The 15,425-nt window shown below is 42.8% G+C and overlaps 1 protein-coding gene across 14 annotated transcripts in view; it reads left to right on the top strand.

The window, feature by feature from the left end:
• Positions 1-15,425, top strand: part of NIN (ninein) — a 106,979-nt gene that overhangs the window by 18,845 nt on the left and 72,709 nt on the right. For 9 of the 14 annotated variants that reach the window (XR_014015474.1, XM_081229958.1, XM_081229955.1 and 6 more), the window contains exons 4-6: positions 1,172-1,253; positions 10,862-10,951; positions 13,026-13,195. Coding sequence is in view for 13 of the 14 variants with exons in the window: in XM_081229958.1 (XP_081086084.1) it covers positions 1,172-1,253; positions 10,862-10,951; positions 13,026-13,195 (342 nt within the window). In the remaining variant the exon portion in view is untranslated. The remainder of the gene's footprint in view (positions 1-1,171; positions 1,254-10,861; positions 10,952-13,025; positions 13,196-15,425) is intronic. The other 5 variants (XM_081229957.1, XM_081229954.1, XM_081229961.1 and 2 more) reach the window with 1 other exon arrangement.

Genomic DNA, 15,425 nt, shown 5'->3' with positions numbered 1-15,425 from the left:
ATCTGTCACTATATTTAATCTCCTAGGCAACGTTTTGTAATGATGTCTGAAGAGACCCATAGCAGCACAAGTTATAAATTTACCAACTTTGTATTTACATACAGGGTTCTGTATAAATAGGCACCACGTTATTAAACTATAATTATGATGAGAAGAAATACCGTCTCTCCCTTCTGCCGCATGGTGAGATCATGTAAATTTAAGTTATAGAAGAATGTACTTGACCATAAAGAAAACTATTTTATCCCTTTAACCAAAGTAATATCCCAATTCTGAGTATTCACTTAAGTGAAACTCAGGTTCTTTTCCTACTTCAGTCAAGGTAATTGTATTTTTTTTATTTTTATTTTTTTTGCGTTACGTGGGCCTCTCACTGTTGTGGCCTCTCCCGTTGCGGAGCACAGGCTCCGGACACGCAGGCCCAGCGGCCATGGCTCACAGGCCTAGCCGCTCCGCGGCATGTGGGATCTTCCCGGACCGGGGCACGAACCCGTGTCCCCTGCATCGGCAGGCGGACTCTCAACCACTGCGCCACCAGGGAAGCCCGGTAATTGTATTTTTAAGAATTCGGGAGAATGCTTCCCAAGTTTCTTTTATTCTTTGTGTTTGCTATTAATTTCTATTTGTTTATAGAATTACAGGGGAGATAAATATATAACATATATTGGGAGATAAATATATAACATATTCCTGCCTCAAGCAAGACTGTATTTCAAGCCATCTTTGAAAGGTAGTTTACCCTCTTCTAGAATATATTAAGAGATGAAAGCATCTTTGGGACATTGTTACAGAGGATCATTTACTTGGAAGGTTTTTTCTAGTACCTAACCTAACATCTTTCTCTTCGGTCTTGTTTAGAAAAATTAAAGGAGCTAAGAATTCAAAACCTATCTTTTTCTGAGTTTATAAAGAGGGGTTTGCTGTGTAGTTTTCCCCCTCAGGGTTGAATAAATATTGATATTAGTGTTGGTGACACTGGCGTGTAAAATGATCAGCCTATTTTCCCTTTAGTGCTTTAGAGAAATGAAGAAAAAAGGGAACAAAAACAGGTTATATGACTCACTTCAAGGCTGTCAGATGCTAACAAATGGTTCTGGAACCTTGTAGATGGATTTGCTTCCTTACGGCTGTGGAAACTATTTTGAATTTCTTTTGAATTGTTTATTTTTAGGTGCATTTTGACCAATTTAAAGAAGCATTAATACTTATCTTGTCTAGAACTCTATCAAATGAAGAACACTTTCAAGAACCAGGTAAGGACACTAACTTTTCCTCTCTTCCTTCTGCTTTAAAATTTGTCCAGGGAAGAATCTGGGGACCTTGAAGCATGTCTGTGAAAGCTTTGGGGCATCTGCCTCCCACAGATTGAGTGATTATTTTTGGTCTTTTGACATGGTCATAAAAGCCTTGCAGCTGTTGCACACTAAGATGAGCCTTCTCTACCACAGCAGCAAATTGTGGAAGAAATCACTGGATTGTTCCTAGGAGATGTGTCAGATGGTGTGGCCAAAACTCATTCTAGGAATGAGCAGAGTGGGGCTGAATGGTACTTCCTCCCTCCTCATTTCCTGTGAACGAGGAACAGTATGAACTGGGGGGGAGTTTCGTCTGAAAGAAGAAGGTTGGCCAATGAAGAGATAATTTTATTCAGTCCTGCTGAGTGGATAGCCCTCTGTTACAGACCTTATCACATTATATTATAATTGTTTTTCTATCTCCTCTCGAGTGATAGTTCCTTATGGTCCACGTTTGTTTGTTGTTGTATTTTTAGTGCCTAATATAGGATGTTCAGCACATAGTAAGTATCCAATGAATGTTATGAATGAAAAACTTAATATTATACTTCACTGATTTTTTTCAAGGCACCATAGATTATGACACATCATTATTTTATGTACCTCTAAAAAGAAAAAATATTCTGTTATAATGGTAAAATGCCATTGTTTGTAAGACACATAATAATTTCAGAATATTCTAATCTAGGGGTGTGTGTGGGGAGGTTATGTCTTAAAATCAATGAAATATGGTAAATATTTAAGGGGAGGTCTAAAACAGTGTTGAAATTTATATTATAATACAGTCTGGTTTTATAAAAAAAATCAGTAGTTATTAGGGGCTAGGATTAGAGGTTGACTATAAAGGGGCACAAGGGAATTTTGGGGGTGATGAAACTGTTTTATATCTTGATTGTGGTGGTGGCTACAGATTTTATAACCCATAGAGTTGCTCACTAAAAAAGAGAACACTAAAAACATAGTCCAGTTCTGAGACTGAGGAGAAATCATTGACATTTTGTCACTATAAGGAGTCACTCAGTGTGACCTATTTAGAAGCAGCACAGGTGGGAACTCATGTCTTATCCTCACTGGTGATCTAGTTCTTCATCGTATCTTCTGAAATGCTCCAGATTTGTGTCATATGTATGAACTCTGCATTTAGCAGTGTTTTGGATTCCAGATCGAGTCTCCCCCTTTTTGCCAAGGTTCTTGCCAACTCTGAGGCTTTCCAGAGCTCTCTGCAAGCCCCCAGTGAGCCTAGGAGGGAGGTTATTGCATTCTAGAGATTTTCCAGACAAAAAGTAGAATTTCTGTAGGTGACCACTGCTGGAACATGGACTTTTTGTTCTTATGGGGTCTCACATTTTATTGGCAGTTTTACTTTTTTAAAGTTGTCGTCTTGGGAATTCCCTGGCAGTCCAGTGATTAGGACTTGGCGCTTTCACTGCTGGGGCCCAGGTTCAATCCCTGGTCAGGGAACTAATATCCCGTGGCCAAAAATAAATAAATAAATAAAAATTTAAAATCAAGGTTGTCTTTTTTAAAAATTTTATTTAATTAATTTATTTTTGGCTGTGTTGGGTCTTCGTTGCTGTGTGCAGGCTTTCTCTAGTTGCAGCAAGCAGGGGTTACTCTTTGCTGTGGCGCGCAGGCTTCTCATTGTGGTGGCTTCTCTTGTTGTAGAACACGGGCTCTAGGCACACGGGCTTCAGTAGTTGTGGCACATGGGTTCAGTAGTTGTGGCTCGCGGGCTCTAGAGTGCAGGCTCAGTAGTTGTGGCGTGTGGGCTTAGTTGCTCCGTGGCATGTGGGATCTTCCCAGACCAGGGCTCGAACCCATGTCCCCTGCATTGGCAGGCGGATTCTTAACCACTGCGCCACCAGGGAAGCCCCAAGGTTGTCATTCTTGATGACAGTAGTGCAAGATCTAGGGACCCTGACTAGAGCTATGGTGACATTACCACATCTATTTTATTTCATATGAGCATAGGTAACATAAGCTTAAGTTCAGTGTTCTTCTGTATTCCCATAATATGGGTTTGGAATGGGCAGTGCTACCACTAGTCCACGTGGTCCTTTTGCTGCTCTTTCTTCAAAACCTCTCCTGTCACCTGCCAGAAAAGTGTCATAATAAATGTACAGATTGATGTGACCACAAATGTGAAGGGTGCCCCATAGAGGGCTCTGAATAATGGGGAGGTAGACAATGGCTGGCTGAGCTTGGTAACAGCTCGGAAGTAAGGTTTATGAATTCAGCTCCAGGCGGTAGTTTCAGAGTTATGTATATGCCTCAGTGCTGTGCAGGCTGAGGCCATCATTTGGACAAATCTTCCAGGGGGACTCGCAGAGGGATTTTTATAGGTCACCGTGTGCTCCATCCTTTGGGTGGGCTGCAGCAAACCTTTGTTACAGAGCTGCCCCAAATCGGTGTAATGAAGCAGCAAAGTAATTATAGCATTTCATCCAGCGTGTATGCGACTTCCTGACGTTTGGCCTGGCAGCATAAAATCCAGGATTGAGCCTGTGCCTTAAGAGTGTTTTGTCTCATATGAGGCTGGGAGTCATCCCTTCTTTGTTCCTGGGAATCTCTGCTTTTTCTATCTTTTGCCCATCGCTCCCTGGCCCTTCCAGTTGTTTTTGGGGATCATGCATTGCTTTCCACTCAAATGTTCTCCCCCTCACTTGAAAATGTGACTCCATCCCCATAGGCTGCCTGGCTTGGCTGGCAAGAGACAGAGAAAGAAGGATCAGGACTCAAATGCTGTATATCAAGAGGCCACTTGAGTTCGCCCCCTCCTTCCCCTTTATGAAAATAACTATCCCTTAAATCATAGACCATATGACTGTAGGGCTGGAGCAAATTCTGCCGTTTTATCCATGAGCAAATTGAGGCTCAAAGAGGGATGTGGCTTAATTGAAGTCTCACAGATAGTAGCAGGGGAGGATGCTGACACTGTATCACCAAGGGATGGGACTCCAGGAGGCTTTGGCTTGAGGATGTCAACCCTCAGATGGATGAGCTGGGGGCAACAGTCCGCAGTCAGTGCAGCCTGGCCAGAAAGATTCTGACAAGCGGCCAGAGGCAGAAGGAAGGAGCAAATAAGAGCAAGTGTCACCTGATCATTAGTGACAGGGATGCCTGTGTCCTCAGCATTATTTGGCTGTTCAGGACTTAATTCATCTTCTACCATAAGGGGCCAGGGCTGCTGTATTTTTGTCTTGCCTTTTCAAATCAGTGGACCTCCTGGACTTTGAGAGAAAAGGTTACCCTTAAACTATGGAAGGTGACTGCAAAAATAGGAGGGCCATCGTGCACAGCCTTAGACATTGAGTGGGTCATGAATTGATATTTTATAACATCCAAGGTTTTTACAAGTTAAAAATATCAGATGTGGCACCTGACTATGATATAGAAAATCCAGCTTGATGAGGTAGAAAGACCCTTGAACCAGGAGTTACGAAATACTGGCCCTGCTCCTCTAATTGAGTGGCCTTATACGTCACAACCTCTGTGGTCTTCAGTTGCCTCATATGTGAAAGCAGTTGTACTGGAAAATACTTAAAATCCATTCAGCTCCAAGATTCAGTTGTGTTGTCTCCTAATATCTAAATGACATCTACATTTATGAGAAAGCTAGCTTTGTGTTTCTATAAAATTTCACCCAACATAAATTGACACTATAAGGGTCTGCTTCCTAAGGACAAATGCCCGGTATAGTTCATGCTTTCATATTCTTCTAATAAAAGGCAGTTGTATATAAATAATACAAAACCAAAGCTATAATAGGATGCCAGAGGAGATGGAATTAAGTCATTATTTATGTAGTCTTGGGTTGTGCCATTTATAACGTCTCTGCGGTACAGTGTCCTTATTTTTAAAATTAGAGGGTACGAATTAGATGATTTCCAGCATCTTTTTAACGCTGATGTGTATGAGTCTAAGACTCCTAGGAGAGAGTTTTTTCCCTAAAACAACAATAGTAACAACAATAGTACACAGTGAAAAGTACTGAAATTCAGAAAAGGTCAGAAAAATGGGTTGGGGATGTAGAGAGTCCTTTGTAAATTCCAAACTGATTAACGTCACCGATGGCCTAGCTCCCTCATGTCTGTGTGTACAATTTAATTTTGAAAGTATTTTCCTAGAATAAGAGAAGGACACCTTAATTGTTAGTTACTTATTCAGCTTGCTATGGCTTTGGATGATAGGATTTTTATAATGGAAATGCTGACACAGGCTGTAAGTTACATGGCACCAACATGCTGTCTGGATCTGTTCTCCAGAGATGTTGTCCTTGTTTGATGCACCTTACATTAGATTTGTGTTCTGTAGTAGATGTTAGCATAATGCAGGAAGCTCTTTCTTTCCCTCATGCGGTTAATGTAAAATATCTTTCCTTTGTTTATTTGGTGAGGGAAAACTCAGGTTTGGAAAAACCAAATCATTAGAAAAAAAGGCACGGCAGATGATTGTTTTTTTCTTTTTCTTTTTTCTTTTTTTTTTGGTAATAAACATTACTAATTCCAGAAACTGCCCTATTTCTAGTTATTTTCCTTCTATTTTGGGAAGCTATAAATATAATAAACAAATATCTCTTCATTCACTCAGCAAGGCAGGCCTCATGGCCAGACAGTGGGCTAGATCCTGGTTTGCGGTGATTGAAGATTTGTGTTCGCAGCTGTATTCAGAGTTGAACTGAACTCTGGCTGAGGACCCTGTTTTTAGGAGATATACACAGGTGGCCCAACAGGCATGTTCTCTTGTCCTCTCTCTGGTTGAGTAAGGGCTTAGTCCTCGGTTCCTTTGGTATGTATGAGATGCTAACAGTGAGCACCAGAAAATTTCTTCAAAAATTAAAAGTAAGGTAAAATCCCTACCACTAACCACCACCACTATCAGAAGAGGGTGTGAGAACCCATTTCCTAAGGTCAGAGGGAATTGGAAACATTCACGCCCACTGGTGGTCATGTAAAATGATAAAACCTTCCTAGAATTATGTAAAACAATAAGTACCATAAAAATGCCTTCGGCCAATCAATGCCACTCTCAGATTTTATGCTATGGAAATAATTATGGATGTGCATGAAGATGTGTGTGTAAGGATAATCATTTAAAATAGTAAAAAAAAAAACCCAAAAACTATATATATATATCTCAAGAATAAATATTTGACAGTGTATTTTGGTTAGGCAAATTATGATGTATCTGTGTAATCAAAGACTAAGCAACTATTCAACTGTCCTATAGAAGAATACTTATTGTTATGATTTTACAAGGAGTAAGAAGGCACTCTTTTAAAAATATGTGTATGTGCAAAAAAGATACTCCTGTTATTTAAAATTAAATAAATAGGGCTGGTGAGAATTTTGATAATGAAACAGTTTGCTGGGGAGTTGTGCTGATGTAAGTTTATTTCAATTCCAGTGTATGAGAAGGTTTCCAAACTGGGGACATGAAAATGGTAGTTTTCTACAGGGAGTCTTAGAGAATTGGTGTGTCCTCTCATGTCAGCCCATTGATGAAGGGAAAGGAGATGACAAGGAAGAGAAAATTAGGGCATGAATGAGATGGAGGCAGCTTCAGTTTCTGAGATGACAGACTGGATGTCGTCACTGTGTGTTCACCAGTAATCTTACCCATGGCGACAAATGAGGTCAGGGAATCTACTGAGGGACTGGGGGCTGTGAGGCTCTCCCTGACTCTGCTCTGCTGGCTTTGAGCCACCGCTGACCCCCAGGAGTCTGGGTGGGAGGACACTATCCAGGGCAGGAGCTACCTGACAGAATAGTGACCTTGCCCCATGGAACTCCTGTTGTCTTCCCTTCCTCCAGATGAGGAGACCAAGCCTCAGGACTTATTAGGTACTTGTTAGGTACTCCTCACCTTGATAAGGACAGAGGGGTCCAGGTCTGTTTGAATTCAGAGCCCACAGGCTCTTTCCATGAAGCACTGCTGCCCTGAAAAGCATTCAGTCCAGCTGGGTAGGTAATTCTAACATGTAAAATGCTTTTAGAAAAATATGCCCATGATCGTTATTAAATCGGGAGCTATCAACAGTATGGGTTGCACTAAATTCATAGAAAAAAACGTGCCATGAAACTTGTGCCAAGCAGTTACTTGAAAGAAATGAGTTTTGAGTTGAGCCTTGAACAATGGGGAGGACTCAGTTAGGTGATAAGTGGATCTCTGCCTTTATCCCCCAAGTGGCTCAAGATGCAGGCAGGCTGATCCTCCTGGGAAGAGGGTTGGGGAACAATCACATCATCATTATCAACTCGAAGAGTTTTTCTTATTGACAGACCTTCACCTGCTCTAGGGCTTAGGCAGACCATCTGATCAGACCAGTCAGCCCTGGGGGTTGCCAGACCACACCCATCCACCATCCTCAGCACCCTTGTGGGGTGCTAACCTTCCCCTCGATGCTTCCTTCCAGGCAAGGCTAATCAGAGCCACTTATTACCTTTGTGCCCAGAAGCCCCTGTGTTCCTGCAGGAAACATCACTCAGATTGGTAAGAGCTGATGTGAAGACTGCTCCTAAAATTCTGTCATTGCATCCGGGGAGGACCTGAAAGCTCCAGTTGACATCTGCATCTCGTGTGAAGATTCTGGAAGAGAGGCGTGATTGGGGAGTGGGGTGCTAGTGGCTGGGAAGCAGCTGCCTTGGCAAGGGCTGTGTGCACACAAAGTGTTGGGGTGGGGAGCCTGCCTGTTGACGGTCCCTGCAGAGGCGGGGCACACTGGGAGGCAGAAGGAACCCGAAGGCTTTCCGGGTGTCTTTTTTTATGTCGTTCATTCTCTCTTGGCTTCTCTTCTCCCCTCGCTTCCTTGGGACATCTCCCTCCCCATCCCTTCTTCTTTCCACTTCTCCAACTCGCCTCCACCCTCCTCTCCTCTCCTTCTTGGCCCCTCACTCCATTCTTCTCCTACCTCTTGGTCCCCAATCCATCAGCTCCTCCTGCTTCCCCTCCCCCATCCCCACACAGGCCTCCAGCTCTCTGCCTGTCTTCTGTCCCTCACCCCCTCCCTTGCTATTGGTCTCAATCTCTCTGTCTCCTTCTGTGTTGGTCTCCCCTTTGATTCTTTTCTTCCCTTTTCTCTTATTTAGTATCAGGTGTGGGTTTGCACTCTGACTGTGTAAGCCCTGTGCAATGGTGCGTTCAGAGTAGGCGAGGAGGTGGGAGGTGCAGTGGGGCTGGTGGTGCTCATTTGCTGCGTGACTGCTTCTCGTGGGGGGCTTGTCCTGAGGTTTACACGTGCTTCATTTTTGACTCCTTATTTTCAGAGGGGTTTCAGGAATCCTGTGAGTTCAGTAGAAATGTAGTATAGAGGGCCTCAGATGATCCCCCTGTGCCCAGGTCCTTTGGAAGGGTGTGGGGTCTCTGGGAATGATTTCCCAGGTTAATGAAATGGGGCAGGAAGGGAAGTAGAAAGCAAGGGGGTCTACATGAGCAATTCCAGAACAAGAAGATCAGCACCATAAAGGCAGGGCTTTCTTCTTCATCCTGGAAGTATCCTCAGGTCAGACAGGGACGTTTGAATCAAAAAGTGATAAAATATCCATCTTATCCCTCAACAAGTACAACAGAATGCTTTGCCCATGGCAGGCGTCTGATAAATGTAAGTTAAATGAATCCACCTAATACTGGAGTGCATCTTTGAAACTCTCCTTTAACTTCCCATGTATGTGCTGAGGATGGCACCTCATCCCATGTCCTAAGCCTTGTGTTTTTCAAGAAAAGCACTGATGGAATAAATAGTGTTTAGGTTTTGGGGTAACGATTTCAGCTTCCTCTTGGGTCCTCATTGCTTTGCCTTTGGTCATTGGAAGAACTGAGTGTTCCAAGTGGCCATCCACATCACACACGTGGCTGGGGCAGTTCTGGGAGAGAGTACAGAGTGTGAACTGCCCTGCTCAGTTAGAGGGGGGAAGGGAGGGAGAGGCGGAGGGACAGGTGGGTGGCTGGTTGTTTTCCCTGCCTGCAGCTGGCCTGTTCCAAGTGGTCATTCTCGTTAACACTGCATTTCAATTTTTCTTTTATTATAAGTGCAAGACTGTGGTTCATCCTGATTCTGGAAAGTGAACATGATCACACCTCTGGACTTTTTCTCTTGGTGCATCTCATTGTGAGCTCTCCAGGGGCTCCAGGAGTCTAAGACTCCTCTGGGCAGGCTGGGCTTGTCTGCTTTCCTTCAAAGCTCATTTGTATTTTTATGTAGTGATGCCAAACAGGGGAAATGGAAGATAGGAAAGAAGGGGAAATGGCTCAGAAGCTTGACAATCCAGGTAGAATCATAAATATACAGCCAAGGAAATAAAATACTGAAAGTACAAGCAGTCCTTTATATTTTGGTTTTTTTTTTCCACTGGCATTTCATGTCCCTCCTTGGAGCTCATGATTGGTGCAGTTACTTACACTTACGTTAAAGGAAGCTGTATGTAAATAATTTCATTTTTTAATAAATTAAATAACCCTATATTATCTGGCATAGGTAAAATTGTTCCAAGATAAACCCCTGAAATACATACATCTGGATGTGCTCATAAAGTAAAGAAACTTTGCCCCAGGGCTGTGGTTTGGCAAGTCTTTGCTGGGCATGGTAAGGGAGGGGTAAGGCATTCTTTAATTTGGGTGGGCAAGAGTGTCTTGAAATCCCCACTGAGGCCTCCTGTTTGGTGGACTGCTGCTGTGCACTTGTAAAGCCCTGCTTGAGATTCATAAGGAGAACGCTGGAGTTTTCAAAGGCTTAGCACAACAATGGCTGTTGACCATGAATGATCTCCTTACTTTTAATGCCTTTCTTCCCCTTCTTATCTTGTAAATACAATGAGGCTGATGCTCTAAATAAAAGAAGGCTGTATGAGTGTGTTCAAGTCTAAAATATAACTATTTGTAATTGGTGTGATTAGTGTAATTCTTTCTTGTATGGAAGTTTTGTGAAATTTCTTACGAGGAAACTTTAATGCCCCATTTTTCCTTTGTGCTAATATCTTTATTCAAAAAGATTCTACATTTTAATAGATTTCTCTAGAAATTGACTTTGTGATGTATGTACATTCTGTGAAAGATATTAACTTCCAGTTTTAAGGATTAATTTAAAGTTCCTGGCAATGCAAAAATAAGTAAGTGTATAAATAAACCAAAACTCCACAGGATCCCTAATGTTTCACAGTCTGTTATCTTTCATTGCTTAGAAAAAGAGCTATTTCAAATCTACCACTGCTCCCTACATAGCATGAAACATTTAGTAGTAAATATTTCATCCACAGGTGGATTTGGGATTAAATCACAGTGGGTTGTGTTTTGTTTGTTTGTTTTAAGACTGTGGCTTTGCCCTGCTGCTTTTTTTCCTCTGAAAAAGTGCAGCATGCATTCAGAGTTCCTTTGCCACTTCCTTCCCCAGACCATGACTTATGTTCTCATACTGGGAAAATCCCACGTTCCATTTTCTGACGTTATACATTTTCCCTTTAATCTTTTCCAAACCCCCATCATCACTAATGGTGTACCTTGTTGTCTGCCACTAAAATTTAAGAATATGTAATAAATTAAGGATGGTTCTACATTGCCTTTTATCTGACTAGCATCTGTGGGTGTCAGCTGCCAACAAGTAGCTCGGGTGTCTGGGCCGCTCCTGAATGCTCACAAGCTGACACACTGTCTTCTGATAAAAGGTACCTTCAAATATGCATGCGACTTTCAATATAACTTTTGTATGCTTGCACACTTCCTGTAAGAGAATCGCTCGACCTAATAAAATGACTTGGCTGGGACTTTGAAAAAGCTGGATATAAATATTGCTAGAAATTATAGAGCAAGCATAAATACTTCACTCTGAGCTTTGCCGAGCATTTTCAGGATGTTTCTGACCACAATTGTGAAACCTAAGCTTATCCCAGAGGAAGGGCATGGGAGGGGGGAGGACAGAGTTAGTCACGCAGGATCACCAGTCCTCCCAGGGAGACTACAAAGTAATAGCTGCCCCCTAACATGGTTTCAGTGGTGATAAAGGAAGGGTTTTGTTCTTGTAGTTCTTATCTAATCAGTTACCCTTGTTTTGAGGATCTGTGTACAGCCCTCATCTAAAAATCTACATGTTTGAGTTCAGACATACCTTGTTAAGACTGTCATGTTCAAACAGAGCACATATTATGTTCTCCAGAGAGACAGTATGTCCATGTGGGTGATAAGAACTGAAGTCAAAGCATTGCCAGTCTTATATGTTAATGGAATATTTTGTTCTAATATTTTGTTCTAAGCTGACATTTCTAATGAGTGAAGTATTTATATTATTGCTCTAAAGCTACCATTGTAGATAAAGGTTAGTATGTGGTGATGATGATGGTGGTGATGGTGGTGGTGCTGATGGTGATGATGGTGGTGGTGGTGGTGGTGGTGGTGATGGTGGCGGTGGCGGTGGCGGTGGTGGTGATGGTGGCGGTGGCGGTGGCGGTGGTGGTGGTGGTGATGGTGGCGGTGATGATGGTGGTGGTGATGGTGGTGGTGGTGGTGGTGGTAGTGATGATGTTGGTGATGGTGGTGGTGGTGATGGTGGTGATGGTGGTGGTGGTGATGGTGGTGGTGGTGGTGGTGGTAGTGATGGTGGTGGTGATGGTGGTGATGGTGATTGTGGTGGTGATGGTGATTGTGGTGGTGATGAGGATGGTGATGGTGGTGGTGGTGATGGTGGTGGTGGTGCTGGTGCTGGTGATTGTGATGGTGGTGGTGCTGGTGATTGTGGTGGTGATGGTGGTGATGATGGTAATGGTGGTGGTGGTGGTGATGGTGGTGGTGATTGTGGTGGTGGTGGTGGTGATGGTGATGGTAGTGGTGATGGTAGTGGTGGTGGTGGTGGTGATGGTAATGGTGGTGGTGGTGGTGGTGGTGGTGGTGGTGGTGGTGGTGGTGGTGGTGGTGGTGGTGGTGGTGGTGATGATGATGATGATGGTGGTGGTGGTGAAGGCTGAACCTGAGACATGTTCTGCTGAATGCTGAAGTTCTTCAGGGTCAAGAGATGACTTTCCCCTTATACACATTCCTTTTATTTTGTGCAACACGAAGCTCATGAAGAGAAAAGAACATAATATATTATTTTCTTAATGCAGTTTTGCATTTGCTATTTTATTCCACAGCTTTTAATTTTATAATGAGATCTTGATGACAAGTTTCATATGAACAGTGAGCTGTCATTATTGATTAGGATCCACTGTGTCAGTTTCTTTGTTCTGTCTTCCTGCTTGTCTGATGGATCAGATAGTGGAATGGTTAACAAAGGACTCACTAAGGTACTAGAGGGGTGTGTTCCAGACTAATTGGTGTGAATGCTAACTTTACAGTGCTGATCAGGTGTTCTTTTTATCATCATTTTCCACCCTGTCTCTGGTAGTATGATCCCTCCCTCTCGTTCCCTCTGTCTGCAAAACAGAGCTTAATAAACACAAGAACAAATATGACCGCTTGCTTTGTCCTGATCTTAATTCCCTAGTTTTAAACAAATCCCTCACTGCTGGCTCCTCATCTCTCCCACCATATGCTGAGATACACTCAGGGTGCTATAAATCATTCGGAATTAGAAGCTGTGCTTTGCATCTGACTTACTGGCTCATATATCGCCCACGTCCACCGCAACTGGCAAACGGTGGTGGTTTATTTTGGGGCTGGTATAAGAGGCTGTGTCCAAAGGCAGTGTGTCAGATAGGGGCTGAGATTGTCATGTAATGTGGCCTCAACTCTTGTCTCCTTGCCCAGACTGCACTCTCGAAGCTCAGCCCAAATATGTTAGAGGTGGCAAGCGTTACGGACGAAGGTCCTTACCTGAGTTTCAAGGATCCGTGGAGGAATTTGCAGAGGTGACAGTGATTGAGCCACTCGATGAAGAAGCAAGGCCTTCACACATCCCAGCCAGCGACCACAGTGAGGTAAGAAATTGGACAGGCACATCCTTCTGGATCACAGGTATGGATACCCATGGATAGCCACATCACAGCGGTGCAGAGACAGGAGAACTGAGGGGTTTATGGCTTTTCTCAGCCGTTTTTTCAACTACTTGCTAATCTTATTACTTGCCTTTTGGATATATGTGACTACTTTTTCTATTGTTTATATGTTTCATCTCTGTTTCAACTTTTGGAGAACTGACCTTTCTGTGCATGCTTTATGTTTATACATTTTTGAATTCAGTTATTTTTATACTATCTGCCACTTCTAGCTCTTCTTGGGAATATCTCTCTCCTCCACAGCACTGTTATTTTTAGTTATGTAAAAAGCTAACCAACTCCTTCCCCCCAGACTATAAGACAGCCGCCGTGACAGGTAAGAAATGAAAGCAGTGTGTTTAGGCATTTCAAGAGCCAGCATCTTGTCTTTTGTGGTGGGGCAAAGCAGCTTTGCAACTTCATCCTTGTCCCAGCGCTCAGCAGTTACCAGGGTTCTTAGTGGTTCTGTCCCACCGGGCATGTCTGGCTCCCCAGCAGTCAGAGATTACCCTGCCTCCCTCATCTCCCTTCTTTCCATTTGACACGGTGCTATAATCTACCAATAAAGGAGAAGCAGTGACATTTTCTTCTTTCTTTATGGCTCATTTACCAGCATACCATTTATAGAACATGATTGAAAGTGCCATGCTGAGCAAGCTCTAAATATTTCTTGTAAATCCCAGCTTAGACTGGGGATGCAGATATTTCAGATGTTCATATAAGCTGGGAAGCAGACAAAGTGCCTCAAGTTTCTTAGTCTGTAGATCATAGGTTGTTAGGGGAGAATGAGTGTTTGTTGCTGTCTCAAGTCCATGTTCAGCTTGCTGAAATCTACAAGAAGCTTGCTCCAATAATGTCCCCAACAGTCAGACATCTGGCATCTTCACAAACCCAAAGGTACCCACAAACCCCACAAACTCAAAGGTAACTGGAAAGAGCTCAAGTATTGAACAAAAATGAAAACAACCACAAGTACTGCAGTTTAGAAGACACATGACTGGTCTGCTGATCAGATCACCTCTTTTTAAAATCAAGTGATACCTATCCTCACAACAGAAGTGAAGGAGCACTGGCAGAAATGTGAGCGAGAAGAGAGGAAGAAAAGCAGCTAGAGGGGATAAGGGAGATAGAAACCACAAAAATGGTGTGAGTAGTGCGGGTGAGAAGTGACAGGTGAAAACAGAAGGACCATGAGAAGCAAGAAGGAAAACATTGCCTAGAACATCACAGCACTGGGGACCAATGGGTCTGGGGCAGAGGCTACTTCCCATCTTGGTTCAGTCGGTTTTAGACCCTTTCTTGGGTCCCTTTGAGAATTTAGATAGGGCCCTTTCCCCAGTAAAACACATAGGCTCACATGCACAAAAGCGTTATATGTACTATTTCAGGGAGGCAAGTAATTTGCATACTTCAGTTATTGCAGGGTTCATAATATCTTGCTATCAGGAAGGGTATCATTTTATAACATTAAATCTGTTTCATAGCCCTAAATCGTGTGGAATGTATCTGAGACATTTCTCTGTGAAAAAATGGTTAAAATAGGTCTCAACACTTTACTGGGGGAAGCTTTTCTTATATAGAAAACACCTTGAAGTCTAGTATCTCCTTTCTCCAACTGTTTTCAATACCTGAGGCACTGTTACTTGGTGCTCACAAATTAAATGGTTGCTTGTTTTTTTGAGAAGAGAGTTTCTAGTTACCACCTGGGGATACTCAGAAATGTTCTTAAGCAGAGCTGATTTTGTTGCTGGCAGGATATTTCTTATATCCTTATTTAATCTTGTTTACTGATTTCCAGGGAGATTTACTGTTTAAAAAGTGAGGCTTTGGTTTTATGTGTACATAAAATGAAGGGTTGAGGCCTGAGTCTGGGCAAAATCTTGCTGCTTTTGTCTTAGTGAAAGGGTATGTTGGGAGAATCATTTCACCCCCAATGAACTTCAGCTTCCCTAACTCTTCCAGAAACCTCTTAGGTGTGACCTTTTGACACTATAGATAGAAGCTTTAATGTAACGACCCACCATCAATAGAGAGCAAATAGAGTGCTGTGGAGAGTCATTTGTCTCTGTGTCTGCTCTCCCCAAGGACTCTGACTTGACTTTGAGAGTCTGTTATATCCCAACCAGAAAGCCTATAGTAGAATCAGATAACACGTTTTTACCTCCCCCTTTTT

Source organism: Mesoplodon bidens, assembly GCF_964165515.1.
Source record: "Mesoplodon bidens genome assembly, chromosome: 3".
NCBI lineage: Eukaryota > Metazoa > Chordata > Mammalia > Artiodactyla > Ziphiidae > Mesoplodon > Mesoplodon bidens.
Note: the sequence above shows the minus strand (reverse complement) of the source record. Positions and strands in the feature narration are given on the sequence as shown.